This window comes from Oncorhynchus nerka, linkage group LG17, assembly GCF_034236695.1.
Source record: "Oncorhynchus nerka isolate Pitt River linkage group LG17, Oner_Uvic_2.0, whole genome shotgun sequence".
In the NCBI taxonomy this organism is placed as follows: domain Eukaryota; kingdom Metazoa; phylum Chordata; class Actinopteri; order Salmoniformes; family Salmonidae; genus Oncorhynchus; species Oncorhynchus nerka.
Genome location: NC_088412.1, coordinates 42506124 through 42522161, shown reverse-complemented (window position 1 = coordinate 42522161; position 16038 = coordinate 42506124). Strand labels below are relative to the sequence as shown.

The window sequence follows — 16038 nt, the reverse complement described above, 5'->3', positions numbered from 1 at the left end:
ACCTTTTGGTAACATATTATTTTACTTGCCAGTGTAACCTACAAAAGGTATTCAAAAGGTATTCCAGTTTGAGATGGTGTTGTAATGTAATACGGATGTCATAAGGTGAATGCACCAATTTGTAAGTCGCTCTGGATAAGAGCGTCTGCTAAATGACTTAAATGTAAATGTAATAGCTCCCCCGTCTCAGCTAAAAATAGAATGTCATATTTTTTTTATTGACATAAAAGTATCACAAGGCAAGCAGCGGTCTAAATAAAATACATTTTCGGGGGATTCTAATCATTTAATAAGGCTACCATGTTGTTTGGTTTAGTCACTGAGATTATATTTATCAATGCAAAAATAGTGTACATAGCCTAAAGACCGATCATTTGTTCGTTTGACATAGTTAATTTTAGACACAAAAAGATCCCACTAAGCGAGAAATGGTGGTGGAAACACCTTTCTGCACAAATATTGACATAATAACCATCATATCAAAGTACTCTTGGAGTCATGTGATATGGTGTGTGGTCCACTACGATTCGGGAAGCCATGTAGTTTATTAGGCTACAGATTAACTTCACAGGGTGGTGAAAGTACACAGTGATCTTGTTGCTCCTGTTCAATAAATATTGATGGTCTTATTCTGGTGACAGGATGATTGATGCTTGACTGCCATTTGACAAATACAGTGGGGCAAAAAATAACAATACTTATTTTCACCATAATTTGCAAATAAATTCATTAAAAATCCTACAATGTGATTTTCTGGATTCTGTTTCTAATTTGGTCTGTTATAGTTGAAGTGTACCTATGATGAAAATTACAGGCCTCTCATCTTTTTAAGTGGGAGAACTTGCACAATTGGTGGATGACTAAATACTTTTTGCCCAACTGTAAATATCATTCTTATCATGTAAACTAGCCTACCTGCATAGCTTACGCCCACTGTTTCTGCGAGCTGTTGGCTAGAGTGCACGTGCAAAGACCAGAGCAGAAACATTTGCTATTTTATTGAAAATGCAAATAGAAACACATTGAACTTTTGATTTTTTTTAGTCGGTACATGACCCGAAAAAGTACATTGGGTGCACTACGTCCTCATGCACTGACTTTTATCCGCAGCAAGTCCGTTTGGTGGAAACACTGTCCTCTTTGTAACTAGAACAGTAGTTGCTTTGAAAACTGTATTTTTCCCGCAATTGCATTTTGAGCAACGGTCATGTGAGACCCTTTACAGATAGCCGAGCATATGACGCACGTCACTACTTTACAGGAGAGGCATTTGAACCAAAAACCTTTTTTCAACCAAATACATGTTTTGGGGGGGGGGGGGGGGGGGCAAAAAGTGTGAGCTTTGATGTGCCTTAATAACAAACTCTTATGTAATCAGTAAATGTAAATAAAATGTGAAATCACAAAGTTGTTAAGACACTGAGAAAATACAGAATCTTGCCAAGCCATGATTGGTTGAGATGAGGGGGCTGGGACATTCATGAGAAACAGAGTCCATTCTGTCACTCAAGGCTTCTCTGTAAAATGGCAGATCTTGCTCTATGCTACCGCAGATATTTGAAAGATCCATTGTATTAACTAATATTTTAAATCATGGACTACATGCAAAGTGTAGCTACAGCTTTAAATGCCAGTGGTGTCCTGAATAAAGCTGCTGGCATCGACAAAGCTCTGTCTTCTGTGGCTAAAGCAGTCTGGACTGGTTGAAGCCGAGTGGGAAGGATTATTTTGAAAGTGTTTCAGTCTGCCATGAATCATTATAATCCATAGACCGGTAAGAGTCCACAGTTAAAATGCCAAGATAACTACTTTGAGACAATAACGCATGTAGCTTTCATTGAACATCTTCATTGAACAACATTTGAACATCTTGGCCATGTTCTGCTATAATCGCCACCTGGCACAGCCAGAAGAGGACTGGCCACCCCTCATAGCCTGGTTCCTCTCTAGGTGTCTTCCTAGGTTGTGGCCTTTCTAGGGAATTTTTCCTAGCCACCGTGCTTCTACACCTGCATTGCTTGCTGTTTAGGGTTTTAGGCTGGGTTTCTGTACAGCACTTTGATATATCAGCTGATGTAAGAAGGGCTATATAAATAACTTTGATTTGATTGCTAGCTATTGTTAGCTATATTGCTAGCTAGATAGACAATGGCATACTTGTGCCGTTGTAGCTTGCCTCATCCCGCAATGAGCCATTGTTTACAAATGGCCACTGTGGTCCGAAATAATCAAACACCATGTTACGTTATAGGGACACATGCTAAGTTGGCTAACCACGATGAAATGATAGCTAAATAGCTATTGGATTATAGATGAAGGTAGTTTTTTTGCATGCTCTACTAACATAAACTCACTCACTTTTGTACATCGCCTTGGTCCGTACAACTGACCTTATTTTAGCGCCCCAAAAACATAATACTTCCAGATCAACTGTAATGTCAATATCATTGTAAAGCACAATTTCTCCCCTTTCCAACAGAATCAATTACATGACCTAAACGCTGCCCGTTTCTGCATGATTCAAGCATGCAATGAGCCCCGTCGGGTCTTTTTAAAAATGGCGGGTGGGGAAGCGAAACTAATGCGTGATAGTGAGAAGGAGAGGTGTGGGAAAATTGCTTTTTTTCCACTCGATCTGTCCAACTTATCACCTTATCGCCTCTAAAACGTAAATAAAACACTATAAAGAGTTTATATAATGTGTCATTACATACCTATTTGAAGGTTTGTGTCGAATTTGAATCGGATTTTTAGGGCGGTGCTAAAGTGATCTTCAGAAGTAAACAGCAAGGGGCTTTGAGAATGATGATCGCATGCAATGACGACGCAAAAAATGACTAGGTATCCCCCCTTAGTTGCTTTATGCGTGCTGTACATTACGACATGACACGTCACGATGTAACGGAGGGTCCGTTTTTTCAACTTTTCTCCAATACTATAGATCCATTACCATGTCGATCAACACTTGAATAGAAACCTAGTTCACACCCCAGATGTTGAAGTCAACACAGTCGCTACAGTCCCATTAGTTCTTTGTAGCCTCGTTTGAATGTTACGGTTGCGCACATTTGTACGGAATGGGTTGAGTTTACTTTAGCTGGTTAGCCAGATGAATACTATTTACATCTAACCAGCTGGTAATTATGAAGCTAAATGTTTGCTAAATCTAGCTAGCAGGCGTGTACAGGGCATTTTAGTACAGCTGTAGCAGTCAACAGGCAAGCTATAGGACTTCAATTCATGTTTTATCCAATTTTTCTGGAATTTGTCTTTCAGCATAAACCACCGGTACAAGATGATCAAGGGTGAACAAGCAACAATTCTGCTATTTTTTTCTTTGTACTTGGAGTTTATTGCTTGGACGTTATTGAATGAATGTTATTGCTGGTATGCAAGGTTAATATCTTGTCTATTTTTGTCTGCTTTCCTCCTTCACAGCTTTAATTGCCTGGAGCCTTGTGTTGTTGTGGCCTTTCACTCAGATGGAACCAGGTTTCAGCTGCTGTACAATGTTGACGTCCTTCCTCCCAGAGATGTGAAAGCATTCCCCCGGGCTGGACACAACTCGGCAAACATATATTTTCAAGAAGACAAGGAGTTTTGCAATGAAAAGGCTATGGACATTCCATGTCCTGCTCCAAAGGATAGGACAGAAATATGCTCTCAGGCTAGATTTCTTTGTTCATATCATAACCTGCAGTTACTTTTAAGTTACTTAAAAAGGATCTTATGATATAGGCCTAGATATTGTTTTTATCTAAACCTTTAGCTGTGTTCCAATACTCATACTGACATACTAAATCACTTAATGAGTATTTACTACTATTCGAACACAGCTTTTGGTGTTTGTGTGTGTTACATTTTTCGTAATTATAGGCTACTACCTTTAGCACTTGAAATTAATAAAGTATTTAATTGTTGAAATATTTTGTTTTTTTAAGCACTACCTCACTGCTTTAGCACATGGCCACATTCGCATGTGTTCCAATGTGGATTATTGAAGAGATGGGTGGGTCTAAGGCTTTAGAGGGTGTGAACGATACTAAATGGCAGTAAACAATGAACAGCACTGTAGCTAAAATGGCGCCGGAAGAAATGGCAGCAGTTTTACAGGCGCCTAACCAATTGTGCTATTATGTGGGGTTTTTTGCGTTATTTGTAACTTATTTTGTACATAATGTTTCTGCAACCGTATCTACAGCAAAAAAAGAGCTTCTGGATATCAGGACAGCGATCACTCACCTCGGATTAGACAAAGATTTTTTCTAAAACAAAGATGACGCACAAGACAATCTCCAAACACACCACAGGACCGACATCCCCGTTATTTGCAAAAGGAAGCGACGCAGGTACAGAGGACAAAGAGCCGGATGCCTGGTCAGGACCCGGAGAAGGCGACTGGGAAAGCTGCCGTTACAGTCAATACTACTCGCCAACGTGCAATCATTGGACAATAAATTAGACGAGGTACGATCACGAATATCCTACCAATGGGACATCAAAACTGTAATATCCTATGTTTCACGGAATCGTGGCTGAATGACGACATGGATATTCAGCTAGCGGGATATACGTTGCACTGTTCATCATATATGCATAGTCTCTTTAACCATATCTACATACTTCCTCAATCAGCCCGACTAACCGGTGTCTGTATGTAGCCTCGCTACTGTATATAGCCTGTCTTTTTACTGTCGTTTTATTTCTTTACCTACCTATTGTTCACCTAACACCTTTTTTGCACTACTGGTTAGAGCCTGTAAGTAAGCATTTCACTGTAAGGTCGACACCTGTTGTATTCGGCGCACGTGACAAATAAACTTTGATTTGATCAATGGGAAAGGTTCTTTATTATACTACAATAGGCAATTTAATACTGTAAATGGTTTGCCTAATGGGGTAACTTGGTGAGATAATGTTCAGAGAATCCATTTAGGAAATTTGGTGAAAGTATTCCTTTTCTCTGTTTCCCCAAGGATTCGATTAATGTAAGAGCAAGTGTGAAAATCACAGCAAAATGTTTGAATGCCTTTTGCTTCTAAATGGGATTATACATTTATGAACTTTTAAAGCAGCATTACTTCCCCATGTTTCCTCCAACTACATATGCTTGTGCTTCTCTGAATGCATATCTCCCTCCTCCATGTGCACAGTGGGGAGAGGGAGTAAGTGGCTAGCTCACACAACAGCTGACAGCAAAACAGGGACAGGCATTTACTTTTTTTTTGTTGCAGGAATCAACATAACGCATCGGCTATTACTGTAATGGTTTTAGTAAATAATGGTTTCAGTACAATCTACAGGAACGTTTTGTCGCATAATCAGAGAAAATTACAGACTTATGCTAAATGCTTTGGTGAGAGGAAGGCAATGTCGATGTCAGTAATTCTCTGTTTATTGTCCCAGCTCTACATGTCTGACCTATTACCAGGTACTACCACAGGACTCAAAAAAAATGTCAGGCCTTAACCCTATTATTTTTCATTTGAGTAGTACACAGTGTATCCCATCCTTTTTTGGGACATTCAACTGTACAGTAAAAGTCTGCAATAGAACAAAGAAAAAGTTCTGAAAAAAGCGAATGCCTTACCCAAGGGCTTTAAAGGTAGACAGGACAGGAGACATGATGGAGCAGCAGTGGCATCCTTAACAAAGAGCTCAGAGTGAAACTAAAAAGATCCAGCAGCTTCGGGACAAGCAGGCAGACTTTGTTATCCTGCCTAGTTAATTGCAGGGTGCGGTGAGGCCGGGGCTCCCAGCTTTGTTGGTGGTGACAGAGCCAACTGTGAAAACCTCTGCATGAGCAGGCATGTTCTCACCCCCGGCCGGGAACCAGAGAAAGGAGAGGGAGAGGAGACACCTCCTTGAGCCTGGGGTTAGACTGCAGTCGTTCCCTCCCTTTCCTTTCCTCCTCTCCACAGGTGCCAACAAGAGAGCTCACAAAAAAACAGCCTCTGCAGCTCCGTCTTTCCATCCCTCCCCTCAAACTATTTCCTTGCCTCTCACTCCCACTTGTTCTCCTTCCACTCTTACCCCCTTCTACTTCTCTCGTTCTCTCCCTCCCACCTGTCCACCCCCTCTCGCTCTTTCCCATCTCTCAGTCTCTCCTCCCATTACAAAATCGTTACATGCAAGCACAGCCAACCCCCTCTCCTTTTTCTGTGGAAAGTTATCTAGCTAATGAACAGCCAGACCTACTGATCAGTGTTCTTTCTGTTCCGTGGTTGTTCTCCTGACGTGGCTAGTTCTCCTGAGGGTCAGCATGCAGCCAGCCAGCCATAGAGTCAGGCAGTACGGACCAGCCATGTCGCTCTGCTTCTCACATCAACTCACACTATTGTGTTTACATTTCAACCTGCCTGTTTTTCTGGGAAAAACACCCCCTCTGTATTGTTATTCATTATTTCACCTGGTCAACTGGCGTTTAAGCTAATGTTGAACTGATATGGATTACTCTTGGAGACAATGAGCATCTAGGTAAGTGTGTAAAAAAAAAAAAGAAGGTGTATGAAGTGAGTGTATGTTTTAGCAGAGAGGCCTCTGCTGCAGTGAGACTTGGTGGAGACCAGGGTGTGTTCACACCTTTATAATTACTGTCCCTATAGAGGACATCCTGCTGAGCTGACCCCTACCACACAGCCCTAACCTCTGCCTAGTCAGATAGCCATGGTGACCCCTGGGGCAGGGAAGAAAGGGTCTGCCTGGTCATCTTGTTCCACCGAGTCAAGAGTCACAACACTAATTTGCATTAAGACTGACTGTCTCCAGCAGGAGAGGTATGAGCGAGCAGAGGAAGGCTCTTCACTGATAAGGTAATCCCTTTCTTATCAAGGTGAACAAGAACAGGGATCACAGGTGTGTGTGTGTGTGTGTGTGTTTGAAAACAGGTTACAAAACAGTGATAGTTTGGATTCACATTGATAGTCAAACACACACACACATTTCGTTTCAGTTTACCTTGGGCATGTGCTAAAGTGAGAGGTGAAAGGTCACTTATTCTGAAAAGATGGCGCTGGATGGAATAGCAGCTGTTTTACGGTCTCCTGACCAATTGTGCTCTTTTTTTTTTATCTGATCCTAACTTTTTTTGTACATAATGTTTCTGCCATGATTTCCTTATGACCGAAAAGAGCTTCTGGACATCTGAACAGCGATCACTAACCTCGATGTGGATGAGGATTTCTACTTCAATGACACTGAGGCGAATTACATACTGCACATTCCGAACCAGTCCCAAATCGGTCTTACCTCATTTCTATCAGAATGTCACCTGTGCAACTGGAGGCAACAAACAAAAACCTCTACATCACTTTTATTCCACACACAGAGACGCAAACAAAGCTCTCCCTCGCCCTCCATTTGACAAATCTGACCATAACTCTATCCTTCCGATTCCTGCTTAGAAGCAAAAACTCAAACAGGAATTACCAGTGATGTGCTCAATAAAGAAGTGGGCCAATGAAGCGGCTGCTCAGCTAAAGGACTGGTTTGCTAGCACAGACTGGAATATGTTCCAGGACTCATCTGATGGCATTGAGGAATTTACCATATCGGTTATTAATAAGTGCATCTACGATGTCATCCCTACAGTGACCGGACGTACATATCACCACCAGAAGCAAAATATTACAGGCAACATCCACACTGAGCTAAAGGCTAGAGCTGTTAATTTCAAGGAGCAGGACACTAATCCGGACATTTAAGAAATCTGGCTCCACCCTCAGATGAACCATCAAACAGGCAAAGTGTTAGGACTAAGATTGAATCCTACTACAACAGCTCTGACGCTCGTAGGATGTGGCAGGGCGTGCAAGCTATCACGGATTACAAAGGGAAACCCAGCCGCAAGTTACCCAGTGACACGAGCCTACCAGACAAACTAAATGCCTTCTATACTCGCTTCGAGGCTAGCTAAACTGAACCATGCATGAGAGCTCCAGCTATTCCGGGCGACTGTCTGATTATGCTCTCCATAGAAAATTTGAGTATGACCTTTAAACAGGTTAACAGGGCCAGACAGATTACCATACTCAGAGCACATGCTGACCAGCTGGCAAGTGGCTTGACTGATATTTTCAACCTCTCCCTGACCCAGTCCGTAATACCTACATGTTTCAAGCAGATCCTTGTGCCCAAGAACACCCAGGTAACCTGTCCTAATATTTAAATATATTTCTTAATTCATTTATTTTACTTTGAGATGTGTATTGTTAGATACTACTGCACTGTTGGAGCTAGGAACACAAGCACTACTCTACAACCGCAATAACATTTGTTAAATATGTGTATGTGACCAATATCATTTGATTTGAAATGACTATCGCGCCGTAGCACTCACATCTGTAGCCATGAAATGCTGGTCATGGCTCACATCAACGCCATCATCCCAGACCCACTCCAATTCGCATACTGCCCCAACATATTCACATATGACATAATCCGTGTTGCACTCCACACCTTCCTTACCCACTTGGACAAAAGGAACACCTACGTGACAATGCATTTCCTTGACTACAGCTCAGAGTTCAACACCATATTGCCTTCTAAGCTCATCGCTAACCTAAGAACACTGGGACTAAACACCTCCATCTAACTAGATCCTGGACTTCCTTACGGGCCGCGCCCAGGTGATGAGGGTAGGCAACTACACACGGGGGCCCTTCAGGGGTGCATGCCTCGTCCCTTCCTGTACTCCCTGTTCACCCACGAATGCTTGGTCGTGCACGAGTCCAACACCACCATTAAGTGTGGGCTCCTGAGTGGCGCAGCGTTCTAAGGCACTGCATCGCAGTGCTAGAGGCATCACTATAGACCCTGGTTCAATTCCAACCGGCCGTGATTGGGAGTCCCTTAGGGCAGCGTATAATTGGCCCAGGGTCGTCCGGGTTAGTTCGTGGGTAAATAAGAATTTCTTAACTTACTTGCCTAGTTAAATAAAGGTTAAATAAATACAAGTTTGCAGACAACACAACGGTGGTAGGCCTGATCACTGATTACGATGAAACAGCCTATAGGGAGGAGGTCAGAGACCTGGCAGTGTGGTGCCAGGCCAACAACTTCTCCCTCAGTGTCAGCAAAACAAAGGAAGGGAGGTGATCATGGACTACAAGAAACGGAGAGCGGAGCATGCCCCCATTCAGACGGCTGTAGTGGAGCGGGTCGAGAGCTTCAGGTACCTCTGTGTCCACATCACTAAGTACCTGTCATGGTCCAAACACATCAACACAGTCGTGAAGAGGGCACGACAATGCCTCTTCCCCCTCAGGAGGCTGAAAAGATTTGGCATGGGTCCCCAGATCTGCAAAAAGCTATACAGCTGAACCATTGAGAGCATCTTGACAGGCTGCATCACCTCTTGGTATGGAAACTCCTTGGCATCGGATCGTAAGGTGCTACAGAGGGTAGTGCATACAGCCCAGTACATCACTGTGGCTGAGCTCCCTGCCATCCAGGACCTCTATACCAGGCGGTGTCAGAGGAAGGCCCTAAAAATGGTCAAAGACTCCAGCCCCCCAAGTCATCGACTGTTCTTTCAGCTACTGCATGGCAACCGGTACCGGAGCGCCATGTCTGGGACCAAATTGCTCCTGAACAGCTTTTACCCCCAAGCCATAAGACTGAACAGATAATCAAATGGCTACCCTGACTATTTGCATTGACCCATTTTTTATTTGCACCAGCTCTAAGCACACTCACTGGACTCTACCCACACACTCAAAATATACTACACTGACACTCCAACACACACACACACAACCTACGGTCGCTCACACACACGCATATTGATGCCACACGAAAACACACACATTCACACGGTGCTGCTACTGTGTTTATTATCTATCCTGATTGCCAAGGACTTTTACCTCTACCTACATGTACATAATACCGCGTACCCCTGCACATTGACCCAGTACCCCTTGTATATAGTGAAATTATTGCTATTTTATTGTGTTAACATTTCCTTTATTTCTACGCTAATATCTTACTTTGCATTGTTGAGAAAGAGATGGTAATTAAGCATTTCACAGTAAAGTCTACACTTGTAGTATTTGACGCATGTGACAAATAAAATATGATTTATCCCAGTGCGTGGGCGGGGATTAGAAACACTACAGCCATTGTGGTTTAACCGGCTGGGGCTCAGAGAACGAAACCAAAGACAACTTCACTGCTGTTGCACAATACACTAGAGGTGGTCTGTGATCAAGTTGCACAGGGAGATACTTCACTAATGAATGGGGAAACTTTCCATTGAGTTTACTAGGGCCAGGTGCTCGTTTATATTATAATATAGGTCTAGCACAACACTGACTAATTCTAGCAATGAGATTAACCTACCAGCCTGCATGAAAAAAAATGACAGTGTTCACTGCATGCACAGACAGGTAGGCTACGTCTCACGCAAAATATGAGGCTACGCGCCGTATTGGGTTCGACTTGTGTGAACAATGCCGCATTCAAAACAATTGGGAACTCTGAAAAATACGAGGTCTAATCATGACTTCGGTGATGTTCAGGTTGGAAAGTAAAGTTTGAATTCCGAGTTGGATGATCGAGTTCCCAGTAGTTTTGAACGCACTGAAGTCGTAAGTGGGAGATTTCCGAGTTTCCAGTTGTTTTGAACGCGGCATAAGTGGTGGCATTATAGAGTCTTAGCTGACAGCGCCAAACAAAGACACAAAAACAGTGTACTAAGTCAAACTGGCCGCACAGCGCTCAAAGGGGCCACTTGTTCCGCACAGTGATCCAAAACTATTGTTGTTGGGATTTACACTCAAATTACACAGATTTTCCACAACCCATTTAGGCCCATCACTTGAGATGAACCAAAGTTACCTGAAGTGAGGCTTGCACTGACTGAACCTGGTGTTTTTTTTTTTTAAGGGACTGGAGACATTTGTGTGTTTTCTGTATAAAAAAATAAAAAAAACTTACTTGAGAAAGTACTTCTGTCCAGTTGACGTGTAGGCCATTTCCCATCCAGGAGGCAGGGGCAACTCTTCGGCAACATCGAAAGACTGGTGCCGGATGTGCGAGTGATGTACTGGGCTTGGAGTTGAATTGGCTCCCAATCCAAGCTGTAAGGACGCGGGCGAGGAATGTGACCGTACGTGTTGTACGGTGAGCCTGGGCGGGTGGCTGCCCGAATCAGTGCTCGACTGTCGGGAGTGAGATCCAGAATCTGGCTCCTTGAAAAAAGACTCGGGTAACATTTTTTTCCTCCATGAACTGGGTTTCGGGTTCATAACCGAATTAAAAAGCGCCTCAAGATCCGTATCAGAGTCCTGAGCGACATGGATAACTTGTTGTCCTGGCATTGGCTGCAGTGGGTTGCTCATTTTGGCTTCGTAGAAAAGTTACAACGCAATACAGAAAATATAAAACGAAAACGTTTCGAGGCGAAGAGAGATATCAAACCTTGAGCTCTCTTTAAACGGTCATAAACCCTGTGTGGAAAAACAAAATAGTTATCACCTTGCTGCGGTCAAACTCGCGTTAAAACAATTCTGAAAGAGTTAGATTTGTTTTTTAAACACTAAAATGTATCCTTACATTAGAAAAGTAATAAGAACTGTACTTTCTCTTTGCCTCGGCCAGTTCGATAGCTCTTGTTGGTGCTGCCCGAACTTCACTCCCGTCCCAAAGTTTAACTCAACTTTTTACGACGCCTGTGTCAGCAGTTGTTCATGAATTATTCATGAGCTCCGGGGCGAGAGGGGTTTAGTACAGTTTCGTGATTACAAAACAATCTCTCAAATGACAAGCTATTGATGGCGGGTGTAACAATTTTGAAAATGTTTAAATAACTCAACGCCACAAAGTTGCGGAATAGATTTGAGAGTTTGTTTTAGCAATAAATCATGGCTGCTTCGTTCTGTTACATTTGGAGATCATTTGGGGATGGTCTATAGGCCTAGAGACTATGAACTAAAACAATGTTAAGAATAGTTCAAGTTAGTGGAAAACTGTCCACAGAGCCTATCTGTCGATTGGACAAGTGAAATCATTTTGAATGTAAGGTAGTGAAAAAATTACACATCTGTTGAATAATAACTTGAAACTTGTGAGGTTCTGAGATGTTTTGTCATTGCCCATATATAGTATGAAAGATGAAAGATAGGCTGCGCCCATGCCTGTCAGATGTAGGCTACCCTACTTTTCCCCCTTCATAGTGCATTTTCACTCCCACTTATTCAACCCAGGTCAATTCTATATAGTGTGTCCAGAAGCCTACATTAGAAAAAAATGACAAAAACACTGTGCTTGCTATCATTTCATTACTATGTCAACAATGTACTTCCAGACATTCTGAAATTCACTAAAGCATCCCATGTAATGTAACTTTAGTCTTTCACTTTTCCATGATTCATGACAGTCTCAAGCTAATCTTTTTTTTATGTTCAGAGCTTTCTCTGTGCACTTCTGTATCAGTTCTGCCCCACATTTTGATGTAATTAATTAAGACATTAGACTACTCATGGTGAATTCTATCCAAAGTTGTTTTTTTTAATCTAAAATATCCACTAATGAGTTATTCCTCGCAAAACCCAGACAAAAATAAAGACCATGATTTTGGAAAATGTCACGAAATTTAAACTATTGAATAGTCTTTTTGGCAAAGGATTGTTGACATATATTTGAGATTTGTATCTAAAAGCATGAGAAATAATTGATCAAAGTTGGCATATTCATTACATTTTGTCCTCACCCAGGCCTCATTTAAGACTCCATAGAGCTTCATCTATAGGTGCTAAAAAGCTAATATTGGTTTCTTAAGAAGCTTTACCACTTGCTCTGTACGATGAGTAGTATTTCGTTTTTTTTTTAAAGTTTTACATTCATTTATGAATATAGAAAAATCAACATTTAGAAAAGGCATTTGTTTAAATATATTGTTTAACATATTATATTCTATAAGCATATCAAAGTTCAAGAGTGAGATCTCTGCTACTTTTATAGTTATGATCCCATTTGTAAGCATTCCCAACAGTGTGAATGTGAAAATGGAGTCACCCTCTGCTGGTTATTTGTAGGATGCTATGTTCAACTATATACAGTGCATTCAAAAATTGTTCAGACCCCTTGTTACTTTACAGCCTTATTCTAAAATGGATTCAATTGTTTTTCCCACTCATCAATCTATACAAAATACCAAATAATGACAAAGCAAAAACAGCTTTTACATTATTTTAGCAAATTTATTCAAAACAAAAAACTGAAATTTCAAATTTACATAAGGATTCAGAGCCTTTCTTCGGTACTTTTCAGTACTTTGTTGAAGTACCTTTGGCAGTGACTACAGCTTTGAGTCTTCTTGGATAAAACGCTACAAGCTTAGCACACCTGTATTTGGGGAGTTTCTCCCATTCTCTGCGGATCAACTCAAGCTCTGTCAGGTTGGATGGGGAGCGTTGCTGGACAGCTATTTCCAGGTCTCCAGAGATGTTCGATCGGCTTCAAGTTCGGGCTCTGGCTGTGCTACTCAAGGACATTCAGAGACTTGTCCCGAAGCCACTCCTGCGTTGTCTTGGCTGTGTGCTTAGGGTTGGCTGTTGGTAGGTGAACCTTTGCCCCAGTCTGAGGTCCTGAGCAGGTTTTCAACAAGGATCTCTCTGTACTTTGCCCCGTTCATCTTTCCCTCGATCCTGACTAGTCTCCCAGTCCCTGCCACTGAATAACATCACCACAGCATAATGCTGCCACCACCATGCTTTACCGTAGGGATGGTGCAAGGTTTCCTCCAGACGTGACGCTTGGCATTCAGGCCAAAGGGTTCAATCTTGGTTTCATCAGACCAGAGAATCTTGTTTCTCTGAGTCTCTAGGTGCCTTTTGGCAAACTCCAAGCGGGCTGTCATGAGCCTTTTACTGAGGAGTGGCTTCTGTCTGGCCACTCTACCATAAAGGCCTGATTGGTGGAGTGCTGCAGAGATGGTTGTCCTATTGGAAGGTTCTCACATCTCCACAGAGGAACTCTGGAGCTCTGTCACATTCGTGTTCTTTGGTCACCTCCCTGAGCAAGGCCCTTCTCCCCCGATTGCTCAGTTTGACTGGGCGGCCAGCTCTGGGAAGAGTCTTCGTGGTTCCAAACTTCTTCAATTTGAGCATGATGGAGGCCAATGTGTTTTTGAGGACCTTCAATGCTGCAGTACATTTGTACCCTTCCCCAGATCTGTGCCTCGACACAATCCTGTCTCGGGAGCTCTACGGACACTTCCTTCGACCTCATGACTTGATTTTTGCTATGATATAGACTGTCAACTGTGGGACCTTTATATAAACAGGTATGTACCTTTCCAAATCATGTCCAATCAATTGAATGTACTACAAGTGGTCTCCAATCAAGTTGTAGAAACATCTCAAGGATGGTCAATGCAAACAGGATGCACCTGAGCTCAATTTTTATTCTCATAGCAAAGGGTCTGAATACTTATGTACAGTAAACACAATTTCTAAAACCTGTGTTCACTTTGTCATTATGGGGTGTGTGTAGATTAAATAAAAATGTCATCAATCTATTTTAAAATAATGCTGTAATGTAACAAAATGTGGAAAAAGTCAAAGGGTCTAAATACTTTCTGAATTCACACATATACAGTACCAGTCAAATGTGTGGACACACCTACTCATTACATGATAGCATGTAGAATAATAGTGAAGACATCAAAACGATTAAATAACACATATGGAATCATGTAGTAACCAAAAAAAAAGTGTTAAACAAATATATATTATAAATATTTAAAAAAATATAAAATATATTTTATATTTGACATTCTTCAAAGTAGCCACCCTGCATTGATGACAGCTTTGCATACTCTTGGCAATATTTATATAATTTGGGCTGCAATACGAGATGCAGTCACGACTTCCACCGAAGTTGGCTCCCCTGCCTGTTCGGGCGGTGCTCGGCAGTCGTCGTCACCGTCCTACTAGCCACCACCGATCCCTTTTCGTTTGTCTGTTTGTTTTGTCTTATTCGTTTCACCTGTATTCTGTTGTATGGCTTAATGAGCTTCCCTATTTTAAGCACGTGTACCCGCCCTTGTTTTGTGCGGGATTGTCTTTATGTTACGTGTGCTCCTTTTAGGTAGAGGTGGATATATTTTCGGAACTTGGCACCCTGTGTTTTTGGGTAGTCACTGTGTTGTTGGGCTTATCATTTTTGTGTGCCGAATTAAAGAGCACTTTTCACAACTGTAACTCTCTGCGCCTGATTCCTTCACCCACCTAGTCCCGCGTGACAGAATCCCGCACCCTGACAAATGGAATCAGCAGGAGCAACCACACCTCCTCTCCCATCGATGGAGGAAAGGGTCCTCCATCATACCAGTGTTCTCCACAGGATTGGTTCAGCGATGGATCTAATGATGGAGAGGATGGATCGATGGGAGAGGAGTGGCCTTCCCACCTCATCTCCAGCACCCCCTCCTCCAGCACCTCCTGTCCCTGCTACAGCATCCGGCTCCGGGGCTATTCGGCTGGCCCTCCCACGGGAGTATGATGGAACGGCGGCTGGGTGTCAGGGTTGCCTCCTATAACTAGAACTTTAAAAGGTGACCGTTCATCCTACTCCCTCCGGAGAGGAGAGCGTGAGCGCCCTCATCTCCTGTCTGACTGGACGAGCCCTAGAGTGGGCAAACGCAGTGTGGAATGGCCCAGACTCGGCGAGGGATCACTACCCAGAGTTCACCCGCCGATTCCGAGCTGTATTTGACCACCCACCAGAGGGTCGTGCGGCGGGTGAACGGCTATTCCACCTGCGTCAGGAGACAAGGAGCACGCAGGACTTTGCCCTGGAGTTCAGGACCTTGGCCGCAGGAGCAGGGTGGAACGACAGGGCCTTGATAGACCATTTCCGATGTAGCCTCAGGGAGGACGTCCGCAGGGAGCTAGCGTGTCGGGACACCACCCTCACGCTGGATGAGCTCATCGACATGGCCATCCGTCTTGAAAATCTGCTGGCTGCCCGCGGACGTTCGGAACAGGTCCCGTCGTTTCCACCTCCCAGCCCTCCTGCTCCTATCCCTATGGAGTT

General features: G+C 42.9%; 1 protein-coding gene across 1 annotated transcript in view; it reads right to left on the bottom strand.

Moving 5' to 3' along the window:
- The window catches only part of LOC115145281 (WW domain-containing transcription regulator protein 1-like), an 81821-nt gene extending 70154 nt beyond the window's left edge, over window positions 1–11667 (bottom strand). The window contains 1 exon segment of the mRNA XM_029686726.2: window positions 10936–11667. Within this exon segment, the coding sequence (XP_029542586.2) occupies window positions 10936–11339 (404 nt within the window). The 5' untranslated portion in view covers window positions 11340–11667.
- Between the last annotated feature and the right edge of the window lie 4371 nt (window positions 11668–16038).